At 51.6% G+C, this 22,407-nt stretch overlaps 1 protein-coding gene across 2 annotated transcripts in view; it reads left to right on the top strand.

Annotated features, from left to right (window-relative positions):
• SMOC2 (SPARC related modular calcium binding 2) overlaps nucleotides 1–22,407 on the top strand; it is a 136,345-nt gene that overhangs the window by 33,347 nt on the left and 80,591 nt on the right. Inside the window, exons 2-6 of one of the 2 annotated variants that reach the window (XM_036926507.2) lie at nucleotides 2,029–2,200; nucleotides 12,475–12,581; nucleotides 13,508–13,607; nucleotides 18,535–18,582; nucleotides 21,543–21,626. In XM_036926507.2, coding sequence (XP_036782402.1) covers nucleotides 2,029–2,200; nucleotides 12,475–12,581; nucleotides 13,508–13,607; nucleotides 18,535–18,582; nucleotides 21,543–21,626 — 511 coding nt within the window. The remainder of the gene's footprint in view (nucleotides 1–2,028; nucleotides 2,201–12,474; nucleotides 12,582–13,507; nucleotides 13,608–18,534; nucleotides 18,583–21,542; nucleotides 21,627–22,407) is intronic. The other variant, XM_036926508.2, reaches the window with a different exon arrangement.

Here is a 22,407-nt window from a genome sequence, read left to right as displayed (position 1 = left end):
GCTTGGTGTCCCCTGGGAGCCTCCATCTCTTCATTGGTGCACCTGTGAGTGTCTCCCACCGAACCCCCAGACCCACACAGCATTCCATCCAAAACGGACAGCCTCTGGTCATGCCCCCAGGGTGTGAGAGCAGGTGGCATTTGGCTTTTTGTCACAGAGCAAGGCAGTCAGATGCCACAGGTTTCTTTCACCATGGGGTGGTGGTGAGATGAGTATGGGGGCCCCTCTCGTCCTCTGCAGAACCCTCTCTGCTTTCCCCACCCATTTGGTGTACATGCCCCTCAATGGTGGCAAAGCGGGTTTCCCACTGACTCCAGAAATGAGAGGGCTGTCAAGGGGATGTTCGGTGTCCAGCCTGCTCCTGTGGCACACCGTGGTCAAGAACCTGCTCTGTGTGGGGGCTTGTCGGGCAAACCCTGCAGGAGCCAGACCTGTGGCTGCCTGGAGCCCGTGGCCTTGTTTCAGAGTCGTTACTAGGCACATGTTCTGCCCAAGTAAGGTCGAGACCGTGACCACAGGAGGTGTGAGAGTGGGATGCGAGCGAGGGACCTGGGTGGGACTTCAGACACCGGGGGGTCTCACTGTAGTTTGGACGCAGGCACAGAACCGGGCTCTGCCTGGCCCTTATTCGGAAATCAGATGGGTCAGGGGACCTTTATAAGATGGACTTCTCCTTAACACTTTTAACAAGTAAGAGTGGGTGTGAGCACCATGTCCCCCCCCACCCTGGGAGCGGCTTCCCTGACACTGTGTCAGGGCCGCACGAGGTGCCATCTCTGGGGGACTTGTCTTCTGCTTCCTGTTCTTCACCCTGTAGCCATGTTTTCGGTGGGAGTGATTTCACCGTAGGGCACAGTCTCTGCTGAGGTTTGGCTAAGGAACCAAGAGTCTGGTATCTGGCTTCCGGTCTGGTCACCCTGCTCTGCGGTCACTCTGATGTTCCCTGACATGTATTTTAGTGTAATTTGCTCTAAATGCTCTGCAACGAGCAGGAGACTTACAAAACTAACTCTGGCTGAATGCCTTTGACCATGTCTTTGTGTCAAGGAGTGCATTTGAGGTACTTCTTTCTCTCCCTCACTGAATTATTAATGTGCCACAAACCAGAGAAAACACCTCCAAGGGCAGGTGATGCTCCAAAGACCAAAGGTGGCAGTGGCTCCATCCGTCCTGAAGAGTGAAGCTGCCCAGGCCTTCCTGTTGCTCTGTGTGCAGGACGAGGACTAGGTGGGATGATGCCAGAACCTGTGGGGTGGGACCGGGAAGCCAGGGAGCAGGCAGGGTGCTGGCACTGGTCTAAGGAGGGTGGTGTGGGAGCAGACGGGCACACCTGGGCCTCATTGGAAGACACGCTCCACTCTGACGTGGTGTGTCCCCGACGCTGGAGGGAGCGGTGGCAGGTGGGGACCTGGAGCGGTACCTGGGCACTGCAGCATGTGACGTGCCACTGGGGCCATCTCAGTGGGCTCCTTCGGGCAGCCTCCTTCTGGCACCCCTGCAGTCTGGGGCGGCCCCTGACTTGTGTCCCCCATGCCCTCCTGGGTGGTGCATGTCACTGAAGTAAGCAAGCAACTTCCTCAGAGTGTGGGCTTTCGCTGGGAAAATGTTCATCTAGTTCATGTGGGTATTGGGCTCCCAGGGCATGGATTTAGTCCGGAGGCTGCCCCCCCCACTTCCAAACAGACATTTGGAACTTCCACAATGACAACAAAGCTTAGTGGACGTGGGAGTAAACTAGCAAATGGACTTAGAGTTGAAAGAAGGTTGCCATTCAGCCTGCTAGGAATGCAGACGCAGCCCAGGGCAGCGTGAACCATTTGCCACGCCATTTAGGAGGGCATTCAGGGCTGCAGGCAGACTGACGCCGAGCATCGCTGGTTACATTCGGCAAAAGTTTTCAGAGATTCCCGTGCTCCCTTGACTGCGTTCCCTTCTCCGACATCCAATGGCCTTAGACGGCCTGCCTCCTCCCGCTCTGCAGAACATTTCCTTACATTTGCTTGGCCTCTTTTTCTTTCCTTCCCCAAGTTTTTGAGAGTTGACCAAGATAAAGACAGAGACTGCAGCGTGGACTGCGGGGGCTCCCCTCAGAAACCTCTCTGTGCATCTGATGGAAGGACCTTCTTGTCTCGCTGTGAATTTCAACGTGCCAAATGCAAAGACCCCCAGCTGGAGATCGCGTACCGTGGAAACTGCAAAGGTAGGTTGCTATTTGATTATTGGTTCAAAGACTCATAGACCGACCATTAAAATGTAAATACCGGCATTTCATTTCCATCCTCGCCAAGTTTTTATATGTTAAATGCTCAAGGTTTAATGTTAGTGAGCTTTCAGATCATGTAAGGAAGAAGAGTTAATTTCTGTGAATCTCAAGAGCAGAGTCGTTTTTTAAAAGCTTGTTTAATGCTCTCTTATCTCAGAAAGCTTTATGTCATCATGACACAGATTCATCCAGGAGAGCCACAGAATGTTTCCAAAGTCTTGCAAAATTATTCTCACTGAAGTTTATTATTGCTTCTCTCAACTCTTTCCCGTTTTTCCCTTTAGCAAAGGGATGATAACACCTGCACCATTTCCAGTGTTTTCTTTCTGTGTCAGTTTTACACTTGTAATTTTTGGTTTTCCTGATTCAAGAGTGAGATTTAGGGTTTATCTTGTGTGCCTACAGCAAAGCACTGACACGCTTCCCATGTGAATGACTTATCAAAATATGCTGATGTTTCAAGCACACATAGAGTTGCATTTGGAAAGAAACTTATCTTGTTTTACTCATCCTTTGTGTAAAAAGACCACACAGGCCAAAACTGTGTTTGTGGAGCTGTTCTGGTCGCCTCGCTGTCAGCTCCAACAATCCCTTAAACAGAGCAAACATCCGACCAGCTCGGCCCCCTGCTTGGCTGTATTTTAAATGACATGATCTTTCTTCCCTTCATCATGAAATACACCCTAGGTGAACAGATGCGAGGCGCTTTGCTGTGTGACAAAGAATTTGTCTTGTTCCTTAGACGCGGGCCCTTCTACTGGTGTCTTAAAGCACACTGCGTGCTCTCATCCCAGGCTCTCTGCAGCGGCGGGCTTCTGCTCACCCTGGGCCCTTGTCTGTGCCCAGGGCAGCGCCTGTCCATGCATGCATTTGCTGCCATGTCCATAGGCCCCTGATCCAGAGCCTTCCTGCTCCCAGTAGGGCGCTGGTGCCTGTAACGGACGGTTACACGTGATCTAGGGCTCCTCTGCCACTGCACTTTGTTTATTCAGAGTGCTCTAGGGCCTTTCACATTTAAGGGCCACAGAAAGGCCAGGGCATGAACCAAAGCGGGTGCCTCTCCAGGCCGAGAATCCAGAAGAACCCGGGAAGCCCTCTGTACATGAGAGGCTGGCAGAGAAGGCTGAGTCCATCTTCCCACCACTGTCAGGGCGCCGCGTCCTAAGTCTGTCTCCCCCACCGTTGGGGACACCATGTCCCGAGACCATCTGCCCTGTCGTTGGGGCACCGTGTCACATGTGTCGGTCACATGGCGGTCTGATGGTGTCCCTTCACCTGCCATTGCAAGGGCCCCAGAGAAGCCAGCGGAGGGAAGCAGGATGAGGAATGGGAGAGGGTTGAGAAGCAGATGGTGGGCTTGAATGTGTGATGTAGGGGTTTGTTCCCACCTGGTGGGGAATGGGAAGTCCGAGAGAGCTGAGGCACAGAAGGGGCTGGGTGAGCTGATCTGCCCTGAGAATGTGGGTGCCCAGCTCCTCCCTGCGTGCCCAGCTTCCGAGCCCCCTGCCCAGGCTCCAGGTGGCCAGTGCCATCATGGGTCAGCCTCAGCTGCTGAAGCCCCTGGCTGCTCCAAAAGGGGTGCATGGAGTACAGGAATCAGCTACTGTTAGATGGAAAATGGGATTTCAATTCAATTCAACATGCTGTCGGGTTGACAAGGGAAAAATGCAGTGAATGAAGTGTTGATTCTTACTTTAGCTGAAGGTGCTGTGGTGGGAGCATTACCTGAATCCAAGCACAGCGGGTGTGGGGTGGCAGCGATGCCCAGTGAAGCTGCAGCTCACCCACGTGCCCAGGGACTGGATCTGCTGGGAGGACTTTTCTTCTAACTCTGGCCCAAATATAAAATAATAGTATTTTGGAAATGCATGGAAGAGAAAGAACTGTAATTTTTGTTGAACAAAAGCAATCTGATTCACAAACTCAGTTTTACTTTAGTAGGGAAAAATAGCCTGAAATGTTAAACAGATACAAGATCTCCTTCTACAGATATTTCCATAAAAGATGAAGAGAGGTCAAATAGGCTGCATTTACAATTATTTCATTTACTTACATACATTTCTATGTACTATCTACAAAGAAAATATATTGAAGCTTTGAATTTAGAAGTGGCAGGCTGGAGTCTTTGTGTAGCTAAAGAACTTTTTTTTTTTTGTAATAATGGCACAAAGCAAAACATACCTTTAAAAAAGATTTTTGTAAGTGAAAAATTTTTTCTCCCTAAATATCCATTCCCATTCACAGAAAACAGTAGAAGAAAACTCACTGAATCTCACCTACCTGAAATGCCTCATTCTGTGTCACTATTTTGTCTTTGCAGCTACTGGCCAGTTAGGTTTTAGTAAACTATGCTGTTTGTAATTTCCTTGGAGAAAACTTTAATAAAAAAATCTCAGGCTCATTTGATGGGGACACGCACACACGGAAACAGCTCACACAAGGGACACTGGTAAACCTTGAAGCAGCTTCATTCTATATGGTTCTGAAAGTATATGATTGATTAGCTTCTATGATTGATTAGCTTTAAGCTGATCTTTTTCAATAGGTTCTCCTATGTTACTTAGTATCAATGCATTTAGTAAATCAGCATTTCCCATGGAGGGCTCCTGAGTGAGAGCCGTGGCCGTCACTCTCTGACACATGACCTTTCAGGCCTTTGCTGCTGCTGGCTCAGCTCTGGGTCAGGCCCTCGGGACCCTGGAACCATCAGGTGCACAGACTGGAATCTCCTTCTCAATGTTCCGCGGTGGCCTGGGTGAGACTGGCAGGGGGTCCTGGTGCTCGTGCTGCCCAGCTCTTCCCCAGCCTCTCTCATGGACGGCAGGGCCTGCAGGGCAGGACAGCTCGCTCTGCGTGAGGCGAGGCGGCCAAGGAGTCCACAGGCTCGGTGAGGGCGGCTCGTCCGATGCCTGGAGGCACTCCCACCGCAGGCACCACGGGAATGGCCCACAAAGCCTCCCGACCCACTGGCACCAGGACGTGGCTTAGTTGTCTTCCACGGAGACGAGGTACCCACTGAAGATGCAAACGCCGCCACCCCAGGGACACGCTCCCACCAGGAGCTCAGCCTTGTCCCCATTTGCCTTTCACCCTGGTGAACCTGTGGAGCCCTTTCACCTCCGCTGGGAAGAACAGGGCTCTTGGACATTGTCTGCACTTGGGGGGACTAGCAGTGAGTCTCACCATGGAAACAGCACGGTCGAGCCTATGGAAACTGGTGTGGACAGCATGCGTGGAAGGGAGCATGTCCCCTCGTTCTGTCTAGTCTGTGTGGCCTGCACACATGCAGCTCAGAAAACCTTGGCTGTGACTTTATGCCTGGACGGTAGCATTACACCTGATGTCTGCTGGGAAGTACGAAGTGACCTAAGAATAAATTCAAGTGTCAGGTGAAGCTTCTAGAAGGAATCGCCGGTGGCCTGTGTAAACGAGTGCTGTGGGAGTAGGGTAAAGTTTGAGGCTTGTGTTCCTTTTGGACTCTGGCAGATACCGTGTGGAGGCCACAAGGAAGCTGTCAGTGAGGCCTCGGCATTAGCCAGTGCTCCCGGGGCACCCCTGGTGGGCTAGTTAGACCACGGCCAGAGGGTGGGGGGGCTCCCTGGGTTGGCAGTGGTGCTGGGAGCTGCCGAGCCCCCTGGCCGGCCAGGCTGCCTCCTGGGCCTGTCCCCTGGGGCTCTGCCCTGCCCACCTGCAGGCCAGCGTCCAGCTGCTTTTGGAGAGAGGGCACATTTGAGTTAAGCTCTCATTTGCTGTTAGCTTATTTGTGTGTGAATCCAGCCTCATTTTTCTGGGTATTCTTGTTCACCTTGGCTGGGATTCTTGTTCACCTCACCGGACATATTTCATCCCATAAATTTGTGAGGCAAAAAGTGTGATAAGAGAGTAGCTAAAAAACAAAGCCTACTTCACAAAAGCCAGTTTCATTTGAGTCAAAAGCATTAACCTAGAAAGAATACACAGATGCCTGCGTGTTTATCTGGTGCGTCTGCTGCCAAGGGGAGCGAATATTAAAAGTCCCTTTAAAGAGACAATGTTAGCCACACACCATGTTTTCCAATAACAGCATCACGCACCTCTGTATTGTAGATGTGGGGTGCACGGTGGCTCTGAAGCCTCTGCTGTTGGCCCCCGTCTTGAAGGCAACTTGAGTCTGTCCGCTTCAGGGGCTTTTCCTGTTACAGGGATTTGCAGGCTGCCACCAGGCTTCTGACAGGAGCTACCTTGCCTGGACCCTGGTCCGCAGTGCGGGTGGGACCTCACCAGAGAGGATGGGCTCCTCCATGCAGGCTGGTCTGTTCTGCCAGGTGCTTGCCAACCCCGCCTGCTGTCCAGCCTTTAACCCCCACCTGCTCTGGGCGCCAGTGTGCGGAAATGGCTCATGGCGAGTGTGTGGGGTGGTGATCCCGGATGCTGGTGGGGCCCACGGGGGTGGCTACTCTCCTCTGTCCTCTGAGGGTGCAAGTACTGTGGATTCTACAGCACACCCAGGTCACTAGCTTCCCTCTGAGGGTGGAGGAGGGAGGGGATAGAAACACCCACTTTCACGGCTCCAGGCAGGCCAAGGCCATCAGGTTCTTCCCCATCAACTGCCCGCTGCTGAGACTGGCCAGTGTGTCGCAGCATTAGTGTGGCAAACGTGAAGCTGTGTATTTTGAGGGCATTTTCACATCCTGGGTGCGTGACAGGATAGGCTCGCGTCTTTTGGATGCACTAGTTTGGAAACAACCATTAAAATATTTTAGTCCATATTTAATTGAGTTGGATTAAAATGTTTTATGCATTTCATATTATGATCTAACCATTGACCTTGAAAAGACATGCAGTGGTTTACAACGATGGATTTTTCTCATATTTTCTTTGAAAATTTGTGGAGTTTGTATTTTTAAGACACGCAGAAAATATTAATAGTTTTCTTTTGATCTGAGACCATTGGGACTGTCTTTCAACAAAATCTCTGGCATTGAATAAAAAGCCAAAAAAAAAAGAAGAAAGTCAAATGCCAGGATATCTTGGAAGTATTTTGAGATTTCTGGAAACAAAGTTACAAGAGCCATCTGACAACAGCTTCCTCTGTGAGCCCCAAGACTAAGGAGACTAAGGCCTTGATAATGGGCCAGTGGGTGAGAGATTCCACGTCTACAAGACGCTTCCTTGGATCTGCTCCCATCTCGACCCTGCCGCAGCCACAGGGTCACTATCACCATCGCTGCTGCAGCATGATGACTGAGCAATGCTCCACAGTCTCCGTGGGTCCCCACGCAGCCCCAGCGCACCCAGGACTGATGTGCAGGAAGACAGCCGTGTCCTCATGGCCTCCATGCAATGTGGCCACATGAGCTGTTACCACAGGTGTCTCTGCCGTGCTAAGTGTGGAGCCTGGCCTCTCCCCGTGAGAAGCCCAAGGACCCTGCACACGAGCCTCCTCTGGCAGCTAGTGGTTGTTGGCTTGGAAGCCTCCATTCACCGATGGGGTCTCCCCTCCAGGTGCCATCTGCAGTGACGAAACTACCTTAGCATGTCCACAGGACCATCCACGTCCTCAGGGCCTGGTGGCCGTGTGCGGAGGCTGTGCCCACAGCCGCCTCCCAGAACCTCCCCTGCAGCTCTGCAGAGGCTGGCAGCCACTCTGGTCTTGCTTGCGCTGTCAGAGCGGTTGTTCTGGGTCCCCCTTCCCGTGTCACTTTCTAGCTGATGAGCCGGGGCAGGGGTCTTGCCGGGCAGAACCAATGGCACAGGGGCTCCAGGTCCCTACACAGACCTCAGCAGTGCCTTCCTCCTCGAAGGGGTGACCCAGGGCTGCCTGTGGGGGTTGCCGGGTACATTCCGTCTGATTCAGCAGGAGGAGAGCTGGCATCCTGTGCATGTGGGTGTTTGGAGATAGGGTGGAAAGTGGTGACGGCAGATGGGCTGTCACACCTGAAACTAACGAGGGTTCTGGGTTTCCAAGAAGCCTGTGGGTGCCTGTCACCTGTTTGGTATTGCCGCAAGAGTGCCTGTGTGTTCGCTGAGCTCTGCAGGGGACTCAGGCACGACCCACTGGCTGGGCAGCCCTCAGTGGGCAGTGGTCATTCAGCCAGCCTTGCCTGCCCCTGGCCCAGGAGGGCGCCCGGCCTGCCATGGTCCCTGCGCACGTGCTGGAGCCGAGGCCACTGGGGCTGTGCAGTGGGCCTGGACTAGTGTGGGTGCGGCCAGGCTGTGCCCGGGGTCTGACGTCTGTTCAGTGGGGCAGTGGAACAGTGCAGGAGCCCCGGCTGCTTCTCTAGCCCACTGTGCCCATCCCCTCCGTGATGGGGAGGCTGGCTCACTGGACCAAGAGTTCCTTCTATTTGAAGACTTTTCTGATGATAAAGCTGTGCTCCTGACAAGCCTTTACTTAGACTCTGAGGGCCAGAAGACAGGCCAGGGAGCCCACCCCCTGCCGTGCCCTGAGGCTGCTGGCGAGGCTGCCTTTGAGGAAGGCAAAGCCATCTGGATGTTTCCACGGATCTTCACCTGGAGCCAGTGTTATACCTCCAAAGGACCGGGTACTAGAGTGTAGTTTGGTTGCTAACAATCAGTTGTTAACCTGCTGTGGTTTTCTTCAGTGAAACAGGTGTTTCTGCAACGGAAGTCTACTTGGGGTGTGAGCATGTGTGTGTGTGGGGTGGGGGTGCATGTGTCTGTGAGAGGGTGTGTGGGTGTGTGGGTGTGTGACTCCCTTTTCTGTCGGGGTCGGGTCTTCTCGGCCAGGCCCCTGCCCCACGCTGGGTCTAAGTTGGGCCTCTCCCCACTGGCGTGCTCTCTGGAGCACGTGCTGGTGTGCGAAGCACCTCTGCCCGACTGTGCCGGCCCCCTGCAGAAACCCCGAATCATGCTCGCCTCCCTCCCCATGGCATCACACGCATCTGGTGTGGGACGCACCCTTCTTCACAGGCTGCAGCAGACACGGGAGATGGTGCCAGAGCTGCCGGGCTCAAGGCGGGAGCAGAAACGCAGCAGAATATTTTTGGAGAACCACCAGGAAGGGCAGTCCTTCCTGTTTGCTTCAGGGACGCCTTAGCCTCGAAGCGCTAGTTCATCAGATGCGCTGGGAGGACCGCAGCTCAGCCCGGGGAGTCTGCCCTGCACAGCGACAGTTGGAACTCGCAGAGGGACCAGGTGACATGCACACCAGAGCTGTATTCTGTGCATTGCCAGTCGTGGTTATCGGTTACCATAGAGATGGGCAGACCAGCTGTTTCCCGGATGCATGTTGAGAGACTATCTGAAGGGTGCCGTACCCTTGCAGCAGTTTGCCGTTCATCTGACTTGTTTTCCCTTACGACCTGGCAACCCCATTTGTATATGCAGGGTTTTTCCATTATAGTTTGTTTCTGTGTTTATGCATTTAAATGATAACACTTCTTTAACACGGAGACCTAGTTCTTGCCCGCCTCTGGCTCCTCACCGCTGTGGCCACGGAGTTGCTCTGACAGACCCACGGGACTGCTGCTCTAGCCGACCCGCTGGTGCCGAGCTTGGAGACCCACTGGCCTTTTTTCACATCACATCCATTTAGATCAAGAAGGGAGGGGCTGTTTTATTTATGCCAAAGAACATTGCAGCACAGAATTCTTAATTTTTCTTAGAGTCCGGCCTTGAAAATTATGGGTGGGTAAAAATATTACAGTTTTGGAAACACAGTGTCTGAGTTCATTTGGCATCAATAAAAACAAAAGTCCCGCCACCTGTAGGACCACCATTCCTGAGCCACAGTGGGCAAGGCCCCTTCCTCTGTCCCATCACGTTGGCTCGGCCAGTCATGCCGCTCCAGTACCAGCCCTGTGTGTGCCAGGCCCCGGGCTGGGCCGCGAGATACAGCGATGAGCGGTGTCGGCCTCAAGAGTTCACACCGCCACACTCAGGAACCACCCGACCACCATTCTAGACCCAGAGCCGGGGGGTCTGTGGCCAGGGAAACATCCAGCCTATCTATCATTCATTCAGGCGCGCTCACTCCGGTTTCTATGAAAAGGGCATCTCATCCAGCCTGGAGTGTGCACACGTGAGCATACGATGGTTAAAGTGGCATTAAGGGCTCCGGGGGGCCTCGGCAAACAGGATGAGCAATTCAGACGCTGCTGGGTGAGGGCTCTGTGGGGAGCTGTCCTGTGCCAGACACACAAAACTCACCAGGGAGGTAGACCTCCTGTCACATGTTCTTACCGCAGTGAAATAAATAATGAAACAAAGGAACATGAGGGAGATGTGACTAATTTTGAGTGAAGTTCCCTGCTTTCGTGTGTGGCAGAAAGAGTGATTTGATGGGCTGTTGTACAGCCTCCCCTCAGTAGTAAAGACCCGGCACCTAATTTAGTGTCTGGAATAAGGGAAAACTAGCAGGTGGCGTGAGGCAAACAGCACTTCTATTTATTAGGTGGTCACGGACTTGATTTTGAGGGATGGTTGACACAGGCCCTGTGACTACCCAGTTGGGGATATGCCAGCAATATGCAGCCTGTGCCCTCGGGTTTAACATGCCAAGCATGAGAGCTGGGTTTGGAGAACTATCCCATCAGCGGCAGATGCAAAGTCTTTGAAAGAAGGCAAGCCAGGAATGAGGCCCATGAAGGGTCCACAAAATGTATGCTTTTTTGGCATGTCCCATGAGAGTTCAAATATTAGAAATGATTTGTGACTCCATGTGTACCCTAGGAGAGACCTCGCAAGGCAGAACCCACATCACTTTCCCTTTTGGACAGTCAGACCGCAGGTCATACTGAGAAAACGAGGACAGAAGTCCAGCAAAGCAGGGATTTGTCCCGACTCAAACCCAGGCTGCATTATAACCACATGTCCCTGAGTGCTGGGTGGCCAGGCCAGGATGGAAGTGGAGGCGGGAGGCCCTGCGCCTGGGAGGGGGTCGCCAGCACGCATGCCTGAACGCCCGCCGCAGCTGGCCAGCAATGTACCAGCACCCTGACTCTGCCAGCAATGTCACAGGCAGCCCAGAGCCCTGAGCCGCTTCCAGGATGGCATTCTGTCACAGCCGGCAACATTTGCCACAGGCAGGCAAAGGGGATGCTGCAGACGCCGGCAGTGGACGTATTTGGAGTATCTCTCAGAATGCAGGTGGCCTTTAAGATCTAGACTTAAATCAGGAAACACTTAAGAAAAATGGAGAAAGCCATTCTTCTCAAGTTTTAAAACTCAAATGACCTACGTCGTATGATGGTCCAAAGAGACCAGACGGAGTCCTGTGGTGGCGTCCTCAGCATGAGGGGTGTTGAACCTATGTTCCTCTGCCATGGGGACGTTTTGTGCTGGCCTGTGGGGCCTTTGTCAATGGCGGGCACACACCTTGAACTCCTGTTGCTGGGAATGAGCCAGCATCCGGAGCAATGGGTGTCCCTGCATGGTGAGGGAGGGCGAGGCCCGCTGTACCCGCCTGGGTGCGCACGCTGCCACCTATGCCGGCCCACGTGGGCCTCTGGGGCTCGGGTTCGTGTCTGTCTCCTAATTCGGGCTGTCCAGAGTCAGATTAAATACACTCTAATGTCTGTAGACTTTCCTTTTTCACTAGTTTACCGAATCTCAGGGGCAGCTTCCTAAGGAGCAGGAGAACAGTTTTTTATGTTGAATTATCCTGTTGTAATTTGAACATGAATACACGAAAATTTGGCGCAGGACTGGAGGAGGGCTCAGGATGCTTGGCTTTGTGTCTGATTTATTGTGAGACTCTCCTTCTGACGTTGGAAGAGGCAGGAGCCCCTCAGCACTGTGAGGCCCTAGGACACTAAGACCCGAGAAGGGCCACCGTGCCTTCCTCACTGGATGGTCCTCACACTGGGGGTCCCCTGGGATTGCACACCCTCCTGGCTGGGGTGTCCGGTATGATCCTCGCGGTGCGGCCGGACCCCACTGTGTTTGGGTGGCCGCCTTTGGCCTGAAGGGCACCCATCTGGGGCCGGGCCATAGTGGGCATTTCTTTATGTACCCGTGTTTCACCAGGATAAGCAGAGGAGCCCTTTCTGATCCCCAGGCTCCTTGCTCATTAAAATGTGGAGAACAGTCTGCAACCCTTACTGCACAAGCCCCTCGTTGGGCTGAGACTGGACCACCTGTGGCCGCCCCTCTGTGAGGCCAGCTCTGCCTGGGGAGCCCCGGAGCGGGGCCGAGTCCGCTCTCGTGGTCGCTGCGCGCCTGCATCTGCCCTCTGTGTAACCGCCGCCCTGCTCTATTCCGCCCCGCAGACGTGTCCAGGTGCGCGGCCGAGAGGAAGTACACTCAGGAGCAGGCCCGGAGGGAGCTCCAGCAGGCGTTCGTCCCGGAGTGCAATGCTGACGGCAGCTACAGCCAGGTGACAGGAGGGGCCCTGTGGTGGGCGGGAGTGGCGGGCACTCCGGCAGGGCCCTGGACCAGCTGCTTCTCCAGCATCAACTGGGGGTCCAGACCTCTGCCGCTGTGAGCCCGCGGGCATCGCTGGGCTGCTCCGCGTCACTGCGGGAATCCGCGTGGGAATCTGAGTGGCCGCGGGACCTGCTGGCCTGAAATTTTAGCTGTAAAGGAGCGAGTGCTCCAAGTCCCACCTGGGCACACAGGCCACCAGCTCCACGGGGCTGGCTTTCTGACTGTCCTTTCACACCCCTGGTCTGCGGCAGTGCAGGATCTCAGTGTGTCCAATTCACTACTGTCACAACTGTTACCTCTTGTTTAGGAGCAGGATCACTGAGATGTGGTGTGAACTAACACAGCTTCTCATAGGAAACAGGCCAGATGTGCTGCAAGCCCTCTGAGTGTGAAGTGCATGCATTTCACAAGGACCTTCTGACCTTTGCAGGGAGTCAGCATGGGGGGCGTCCATCCCAGTGTTCCTTTGTCAGCCTGGGAACCTGGCTGGCTGGGGTGCAGGGGAGTGGGTGGTAGGCAGATGTGGAGAGATCTGGGGTGATGGGAAGAGCCCCTAGGGTGGCTGGGTGCCAGCCTCCTGGCCTCCACTCTGCAGGACTGAGCAGGACTCCTGACTCTACGGCCTCAGCTCCCCACTTGGGAGGTGAGGATGGGCTTCCTCCCAGACAGGAACCGGGCCTTCGGGTGCTGGCACACAGCACTCAGGGGGGCCCTGTGTGTCTGTCCAGAAAGCCCTGGCTGCAGGTGGCCACCCCATGCTCACAGGGTCTGCTTGGCAGCACAGGTCCCCTAAGGTCTCTGTCGGAGAGAAGCTGCAGAGGCTGGAGCGGTTTGCCCTTGAGGCGCTGCGCTGACCGCCCATCCTTGTCCCTGCAGGTCCAGTGCCACAGCTACACAGGATACTGCTGGTGCGTCACGCCGAATGGGAGGCCCATCAGCGGCACCGCTGTGGCCCACAAGACACCCCGGTGCCCCGGTAGGTCTGCTTTAATTTTTGGGGGGACCTTCTGCTGACAGTGAAGGCCATCTTCCGGGCAGCTAAGTAGTGTCTGAAAGAACCTTCTTACAAGGCCTTCTTACAAGTCGTGACCTACGGCTGCTCACAACTGAAAAGACTTCAGTGTGGGTGCTTGAGGGGTGGGTTCACGTCACTGCACTAAGCCCGGAATGCCATGGAAGCTCTGAGCCAGCTGACCCACTCAGCCACGACAGGTCATGGCTACATGGCACTTTCCGTGTTTAGAAATCACCGCAAGGGCCACAGTCAACAGTGGAAACACCCACGTGTGTTCGTCTGCAAACACGAGAGAAAAGCTCTGGTTTTGCATGTATGTGTCTGCAAAGAAAGTGTGGGGCATTCTTTGTAGCAACATTTCCAATAGTTTATTTGTGTTATTACTCAGAAGAGGGCTTGATGTGCTGAAGGTAAAAATATTGGCAGGAGAGCAATCTATAAAACTGTGTTTTCCATTAGTATTTTACCAAAAATGCTATAAATGACTCACATCATTTTTATTTGAAAATGGTCTGCAGCTTGAGTTTTGATTAATGGGTTGAGGAGACCTATCAGACCCTCTATGGAGAAATTTCATGATCCAAGCTTCAAAATTCCTAGGTTAGACTCATGAAAGTTGGCAAAATATAGTCACACCAGTAATAAAGCATAAAACATCCTCCTGCTTTTTCATATAAAATATTGAGACATTTGCATTTAAAGTTTGCTTTTAGATTCATTTTCTATTTAAAGGGCAGGTAGCTTATAATTAGAGATTCTGTTCATGATTCAGACATTTATACTGGGAGCCATAACTGCTTCAGAATGATGACGTCCAAAGTTAACAGGAATATGAAACCTAATATTTTCAGCAACTGATCATCACTTAGAAGCCATGTGGCGTGCCTAACGTGGAATTAAAATCTTTATTTTTAAAAACGACTTTGTCATCCAAGACCTAAAAATTGCTGAAAACGTATTTTCAGTGAGTTAACATTTGCACCTAATAATTCTTTTACAAACTAGTGTAGTAAATGGATGAAGGAAAAAGATTAACATATGAAGTTGGCCTCTGTGTGTGTCCCTCGCTCTGGAAGATTTATTCACACACTTCGCCCACTTCATCAGAAGCAGTGCTGTGAGCTGAGCCTTATCTTACACCGGAGAGAGGGGGGCAGGGACGAGATACCTGCTTCTGTGACCCTAGTGATGCTGTTTGCAAAGCTAAGTAATGTCTGAAAGAACCTTCTTACAAGGCCATGTGCAAAGTTGGCTCAATTCCTTATATTCTCCAAATAAACCTTTGTGTTTGGAATCAGACCACTGTGTTGTCCATTCACATCATCTTTTCCAAACAGGTATCAATTAAGTTTTAAACATGCTCCATGTTTTTCACTGCCCAGATGGATTTTTTGGTCCAAGTGATGGATTATGGGAGAAAGTATCTGTCCTTTTTCTTTGAAGTCTAGTGTCTCTGTGTGGAAAATGCTTGGAGAGAAGCCATGTGTCTCAGACTAAGTGTTGCTGGGGACAGGCAGCTGTCCTGGATGGCAGGGCGTACCTGTGCATCCTTCCTACCTTCATGGTGTGTTTCTGCAGCTGGGCGTCCACCATGTGCCCTGGATCCTGAGCTCTTCCATGGGCGCCTGCCATGTGCCCCTGCGTGGTGGCTCCCCTGCAGCCCTGTCCAGTCCCATGAGGCAGGGCTTGTGTCCAGCCCACTTCACAGACGAGGAGCCTGAGGTCTGGGCTGGTCGGCTGGTCGGCTCTGCCTTCCTGCTGCCGCAACACGCTTCTGGTGCCCCCACAGTCACTCGTGTCCTGCATGTGTTCCAACTGGGGAGGAAGGCGGCGGGAGCCACCAGGATAGCTGGGAAGCGATGATGAGCCTCATCTAAGGGCAGGGCTTCCTGGAGCCTTTGCGTCCTGAGGGCCCAGCATTAGCCTGGTGGTCCGACGCCGTAGCACAGGCACAGAGGAGCGGCAGGGAGACCGCAGCCCTCCCTGTTGCTCCTGTTCCTGTTTTGCTTTTCCTTCTCTTCCTCCTCCTTTGTTTTCTGAAGCCATGTGATGTAATCCTACCCCTGGATGTGCCATTTCCAGAAAGGACAGATCACCGGGCTTGTTTGGCTGGGTTCAAAGGAGCCTCGGCTGCGTGCTCGCGAGGACGCCCCTGCGGCGAGCTGCCCCCCAGCCCTTGGCCGCGCACGGTCCCCGCGTCAGCCCCTCTCCGGCGTCGCTGTCAGTACTTGTGAAAGGAGTGCGCTCGCACCACCAACTGCTCTGGTACAAGGCTGCTCACTCCGTGGGGTGGTTGGACAGTCAGGTGGCCTTGCTGAGCATGGCCGGACTCGAACCAAGTGCCCGGAGCTGTCCGACTCCACTGCTCAGCATTCCTCCCTTCGGTCAGAGACCTTGCCATCCTCACATTGTTTTTGTGGTTTCCCGCACCAGAAACGCACACCCTAATTGCCAAAAAGGGCACCCCTTTAAAAACAGCATTTACATGGGGTAAAATCTCACAAATGGAAGGAATTCAAACATGTCCTTTGAAACGCCAGTCAGCAGAGTCTTCGTGTCTGTGAACAGTGCCCAGGCCCCCCGGCACACCCACCAGCCCCCGGCGCGGAGCTGTTTGCTGCCTTCCATGCTCCCTGTCCCAGGCCCCTGTCGCACCCACACGCTGAAACTTCCTGTTCCGAACTCTGGTAGGGCAGCAGCGAGTCCTCTCCAGGAGACTGTGATGAAGGAGGAGCAGCTGCTCTTGGCTCTGGAGTCACAGGTTGCCATCTGTGCCACCGCTTTGCAGAGAGACTCTCCAGGCCTGCCCCAGGTCCTGAGGATGGGGTGCCACAAGGAGCCAGGCCGGGCAGGCCCCAGGAAGCCTCCTGTCCGGAGGCAGTGGAGATGCAGTCAGTGCCCTGTCAGGACCTCCTCCGTATTCTGTGCTGTGGAATTCCTCCGTCAGGGAGCAGGTTATCAAGGGACACTTGGTTTGGCTTTGAAATGATTCCTTACTGAGAACAAGATTGGAGTCATTTTTGGAGGGATTTATTTAAGTAAATACTGAATGAATTCAGGGGCGCTGATGAGCAAGTGTCCAGGTCGGCTAGTTCAGGGAGAGAAAGGGTGCCTGAGGACAGAGAAGGCTGATTTCTGAATGTTGTCTTCGGATCTCGGCCTCTCTGATCAAATTGCCCATCAGCAGTCAGTATCATTCAGTCTTAGACTGAAACACGGTTGTATTCAACTGGGAAGCTCTCTCCTGGGGGGCATCTAATTATTATTTAGGATATTTATATTAGCTCAGAAAATTAAAAGTGAAATAGTTATATTCAGAAATATCACTGAAATATTATTTCCAGTCAAAAGTAAGAAACATTTTTTGACTCATTGCAAAAACATGTGATAAAAATAAACAATGACTAAGAAATGTAAGCTCTTTAAAAACTCTGGATCTGTGAAGAGACGGCAGGCACAGAAGGGAGACACAAGAAATGTAGGTTTTGGAAAGCTTGTGAGAAGGTCCCTCCAGGAGGACCGTTTGTTCCCAGGGGATTCTTATCAGGAGGAAAATCCTGTGTTTTGACACCTGGAAACCATGTAACATTCCAGCAATTGGCCACAAACACCCCCAGGGGGAAATGACTGTGGTGGCTTCCGTGAACCCCTCATCTGTACATCTGTACAAGCAGATGAACCAGGCAACTTGTGGGCCTTTTATTCACTGGCAAAATTACATTTCTGAATGCACATCATTCTGTTAGTTCACAGACTCCCAGCCAGGGAGGATGGGTGCCTCGTCCAGGCTGGCAGCAGGATGCAGCAAGATGGTCCGTGCACCAGCCTGCGTGAAGTGGGCGCCTGCAGGAGTAACGTGTCACGTGTGTGTGTCCTGTTCCTTTGTGAAACCCGCTGACTTAAGCGTGGGCTAGTGCGTGAGAACCCGCCACCTCAGGGTGACTTCCGTCAGTGTTTGGAGGGAATGAGTGGCTCCAGGAGGTAGTGTCTCCTCTGCTTTGGGACCCCCATCCCCCCACATTGAGCTACTTGTCACTAGGGCCGCTACTGTATTTTCAAGGGACAGATAACATTCTCAAAATATCATAAAGTTCATACCTTTAGTATAAATGTGGGTGTGCATCTCAGTGTCCTATTCAAAATTGAGAGAACAGTGAGTTTCAAGTTCTATTTCATGAGATGTTTTTGCCAAGGAGTGTTAGCCAGCACATGAATTGGTATTTCTAAATGAATCCTGGACAGAATATTCTGAACTGAATTAATTCTGAACAGAATTTTTTTTATCCCTGAGGAGGTGTAATGATGAGAAGTTTCACTCTAATGGGGAAGAAAGGACAGCCTGTCATACTTGTAACATAAACCTTTTAATATAATATAAATGTTAACACATTTTTGTCATGAATTACTTGGTTAGCCTTAGTGTATTTCCTGTGCTTCTCTACAAAATGACGGTTCCTCAATTTTCTATAAACCAGAATCCAGAGGAAACCAGAGTTTTTATTTATCTTCAGTTCCATAACTTTTTATTTTAAAAACATTTCCTATTCTAATCTAATTACTTCCCCTACATGGTGCTGTATGTTAAGAAGGTCATCATGATATTTTTCAGATGAAGAAACTGCAATATATTATATATTAAAGGGTTTCTGTACATGTCCAGCTAGTTTGCAACAGAAGTAGAGGATAATATTATGTTCCTATGTTAGAGCTCGTGACTTCAGGTAAGTGTCACCTTGGGGTTCAAGATAACTTAGGTAATTTAACTAGGAAGTGACAAAGCACAAATAATCAGAATGAACCCAAATGGAATAAAAGTATTTGTCTAACTGAATTGTTGATGGTCATTTGAGAGCCAAGAGTCATTTCCCTGTTTATTTCCCTCTTCTAGGTTCCGTAAATGAAAAGGTACCCCAACGGGAAGGTGCAGGAAAAACAGGTAACTACCTTAAATTGAATTTCCATGATGGTATATTACAGCCAATCCAGTCTATGCTTTAAAATAATGACTCAAGTTAAAATTTCAACACATACCAATGCCAGTAATGAGAGCTGAAGCAGTTTGCTAGTTGTTTATTCATTCAACAAACGTTTATACAGCCCTGACTATTGCCAGGTGCCTCATAGGCGCTGGGCATGCCATCTGCAGAAAGCCCACTTGTGTGCACATCAGGGCCTCTCAGGCTGGGCTGGAGCTGGGACCACCTGCAGGTGTTAGGTGCCCCACTGAGCATGTGTGGAGAGGACCCCTGATGAGCGTGTCTCAACTCTTCCTCGTAAGAAAGGGCAATGCTTCACCCACCTACGGCAGTCACTTACGCTGAGATGGGACAAGAACCAGAGAGAACAGTGAGCTGTTCCTTTTGAAGCCACCCCGTACTACTCAGGCCCATCTCTCAGGCTGTGGTGTGCCCACCATGACCTGCCATGAGTCCCCATCTCTTCCTGCCCTTTCTCAGCTGCCACCCTTTAGATCCAGGCACAAATTTCCTGCCTTTATATCCATCTTTAAAGTGAAATAAAAAATAATGTTCCTAAGATGAAATAAAAAATGTTCTAGTAACAAAGAAAGATACAGGCACTTTTTTTTCAGATGCAGTTTATAGTATATGAACCAGTATTAAAATAAAAGTGATTAAAGCCACATAGACCCTAGTTTTACTCAATTCCATTCCCTTAAGTGTGAATTGAAACTGTGGCAGCATTGTGCCTGCCCTGGAGGATTGGAGTCTCTTTGTATTATTAAGATAAATAATGGGACAGGCCCACACTAACACACGCGGGGGTGTCAGCCTGTGTAGACGGCTGGTGGGCTCGGAGGAGAGTGTGTTGGTGGGGCAGCTATGCAGGCCGGGGTGGGTATCAGATCTGGGGCAGTCATGACATTGAACCAAAGACCCTCATAACTGAGGAAAACAGTCCATTTTCTTGGTGAAAGACAGTGCCAGGCAGTCAGAACACCGGCTCTGGGCCGGTGCACATCAGGGAGGAAGGTGGGAGAGCCTCAGGGCTGTCAGAATGAGCGGCCTGGGTGTGAGCCTGTGAGGTGCTGGGCAGCATATCAGTATTTTTTAGGGAAGAGGAAATGCCAGTGTTCAGGATTACAACAATTAATCCAACATGACAGCAGGGAGGAGGCCACAGAAATCCTATTTCAGAGGGCCTCCCTAATCCTGCTCACTGCGATTCATGTTGAACCTGCTGTAGAGAGTAAAAACATCCTGGGGGAATCAGCATGTGCACAGTGATGAAATTAAGCCCAGTGTACACTCCTCCTGAAGCCCCTGATCTGTGGACACGTGCAGGACAGGGAAATGCTTGAAATTAAGCAACAAAGCTGCTTATGGACAAAGGAGCCGTTACAAACTTGGGAGGCAAGACAGGCATACAGCTGTGTGTGATTTTGTTCCATTTCCCTGAGGCCGAGTTCAGTGGGCCCCAGGGGCCTGACCCCTGAGCAGAGCTGTCTGGAACCAGAGCCTGGCCTGTGGCTTGAGGAGGCTGGCACTGGTGGGGACGGGAGAACCCGGGCCTGGTGCTGGAGCTGAGCCAGGCCTGCAGCCCTGCAGACCCAGTGATCTGGGAATGGGCTGGTGGCCCCATGTAGTGACTTGTTCAGGCTTCAGCAAAAATGCACAGAACAAATAACGGATTTGATTGTTGTCCTTCTGAAAGACTTTAAAATATGTTAAGATCTCAGTATGTTCTTTTAAGACTTCTGAATATGAAAAATATGTTTGAGATATGTTCCCTGTTTGATTTGAGTTTCTCGGAAAACATTCAATAGCAAAATACTCTGTTTATGATTATCGTCTATATTACGATATCCTGAATAAATGGTGTTACATATTTTGTCAGTATTTTGGCAGAACAGCAAACTTCTTTCAAGAGATTGTTTAATGTTGAAGACATTTTAAAATTTCTTTTTGGTTTTTCCCTGAAAGAACGTTTGAAAAGTTCATTTTTATTCTTCCAGCTGGGAAAGTACTGAATCACAGTTAAAGATAAGATGAGGGGGTTGCTTTTATCTCTATAACTGCTTATTGTGTTTGATCCTGAAATTATTATAGAACAATATCACCCCCGTGAGCTGGAGTGAAGCCGCAGGGCTGGTCTTGGGCCCCACAGAGTGCTTGGACCCCGTGCCCAGGCCGGGCCCCGCTCCTCCGGAGCCGGGCTTCTAGGGGCTCATCTGCCACCTGCCTGCCTCAGAGCCATTCTGGCCTTGTACTCCCCCAGGGAGCCCCGGGTGTCTGCCCACCATCAGGTGGAGACTCTTTGTTTGGACTGTGTATCCAGTAACATGACCTAGACTGGTTTTGTTATCCGCACCCGTGTTCCCTCCAGTCCCTGGCACTTGGGTCTGTGCGTGCAGCCCGCCCTCCCCCACCCTGCCCCCACCCCCCCACCTCAGCCTCCCCACCAGTCACTCCCCAGAAGTGGGTGGCCCTGCAGCTAGAGATGCACTGTCCTCCCCCGCTTTCCACTCGGAGAAACGGGGACATACCGAGGATATGAGCTTCCTCCTCACCCCCCCTACCTCCTGCCAGGGTCTCTTCTCGGACAGTCTGGTGACCTGGATGCACCCACTTGCCTGCGTGCATGTCCTTTCCCGGCCGCACACCCTCAGCTCATGTCATTCCGTTTCCTCTGTCCTGCAGTGGCTCACTGTTGGCTGCGGTGGTTTAGACCCATCCAAACGTCCCCCCGGGGCTTCCTGTTGGGACTGGGGGATTGTAGGCAGGAGTTCACCGAGGCCCATGTGTGTCAGTCAGGGCCCTGCAGGGCGTCCGCTTGTACATGTGCTGGTTGTTGTTTGATTGATCTGTGGGGGCTGCGTGCAGACCCTTAGCATCCGTCCCGAATGCACACTTACTTAACTTACTCTCCTAATTGTAGTCTCCTTGCAAATCTTTTCCGTTCTGAATTCAGATGATACATCAGCTCCCGCGTTGGAGACTCAGCCTCAAGGAGATGAAGAAGGTGAGCCCAGGATAAAATGGGGTCTTGATGGGGAGCGGGGACAGTAGGCACGGACCTGGGATGTGCAGTCCAGTTACCTTGCTGGGACTCCACTCAAGATGGGTGGGACTTGGCTATTCCTACCTTTCCGAGGCCTCCTGCCATCTTCCCCGATGACTTTGGAATGAGGCTGGTGCTTTCCTATAGCACAACACAAAGGTCTTTAAAAATCAAAATCTATGGGCTAAAATTTTATAATCTGTGTAGTATGAAATATATATTTCAAAAGTATACACTAGCATATGCCGTTTTCCATCTTCACGTGTTCACTGGTGCATGAGATAAGCTTTGTAAAGTCACATGTGTAAACATGTTTCTAAGGTTTATTGAATTTTGCAGTCATGATAAGGATGGACTTCTTGCTCTTAGTCTTTAATAAATTGTCTTAGATATTTGTCCACATATCTGGAAATCTCAGGTCAAAAGGAGTCAGGGCTTAATGTATAGGGAATGTACGTAATAAATCAAAGACTGAAAGGTAGAATTGCATCATGCTTTGCAAACAGTAATAATACGAATACGAACAACTAAGGTTTGCATGGCACTGAGAGCTGCACAGCGTGCAGTCTGTTGCATCAGCTCACAAGTGCTTGCATACCACGTCACAGGGGAGAGGGCTAAGGTGAGCTGTGTGAGGTCAGAGGCAGATGAGGAGCAGAGGTGGGCCACCCCATGCTGTCTGCTTCTGTGTGGTTCTTGGGCACACAGGATGGTGAACTCACACTGTAAATATGCAGTTACA

Source organism: Manis pentadactyla, chromosome 12 (genome assembly GCF_030020395.1).
Source record: "Manis pentadactyla isolate mManPen7 chromosome 12, mManPen7.hap1, whole genome shotgun sequence".
Lineage (NCBI taxonomy): Eukaryota > Metazoa > Chordata > Mammalia > Pholidota > Manidae > Manis > Manis pentadactyla.
Note: the sequence above shows the minus strand (reverse complement) of the source record. Positions and strands in the feature narration are given on the sequence as shown.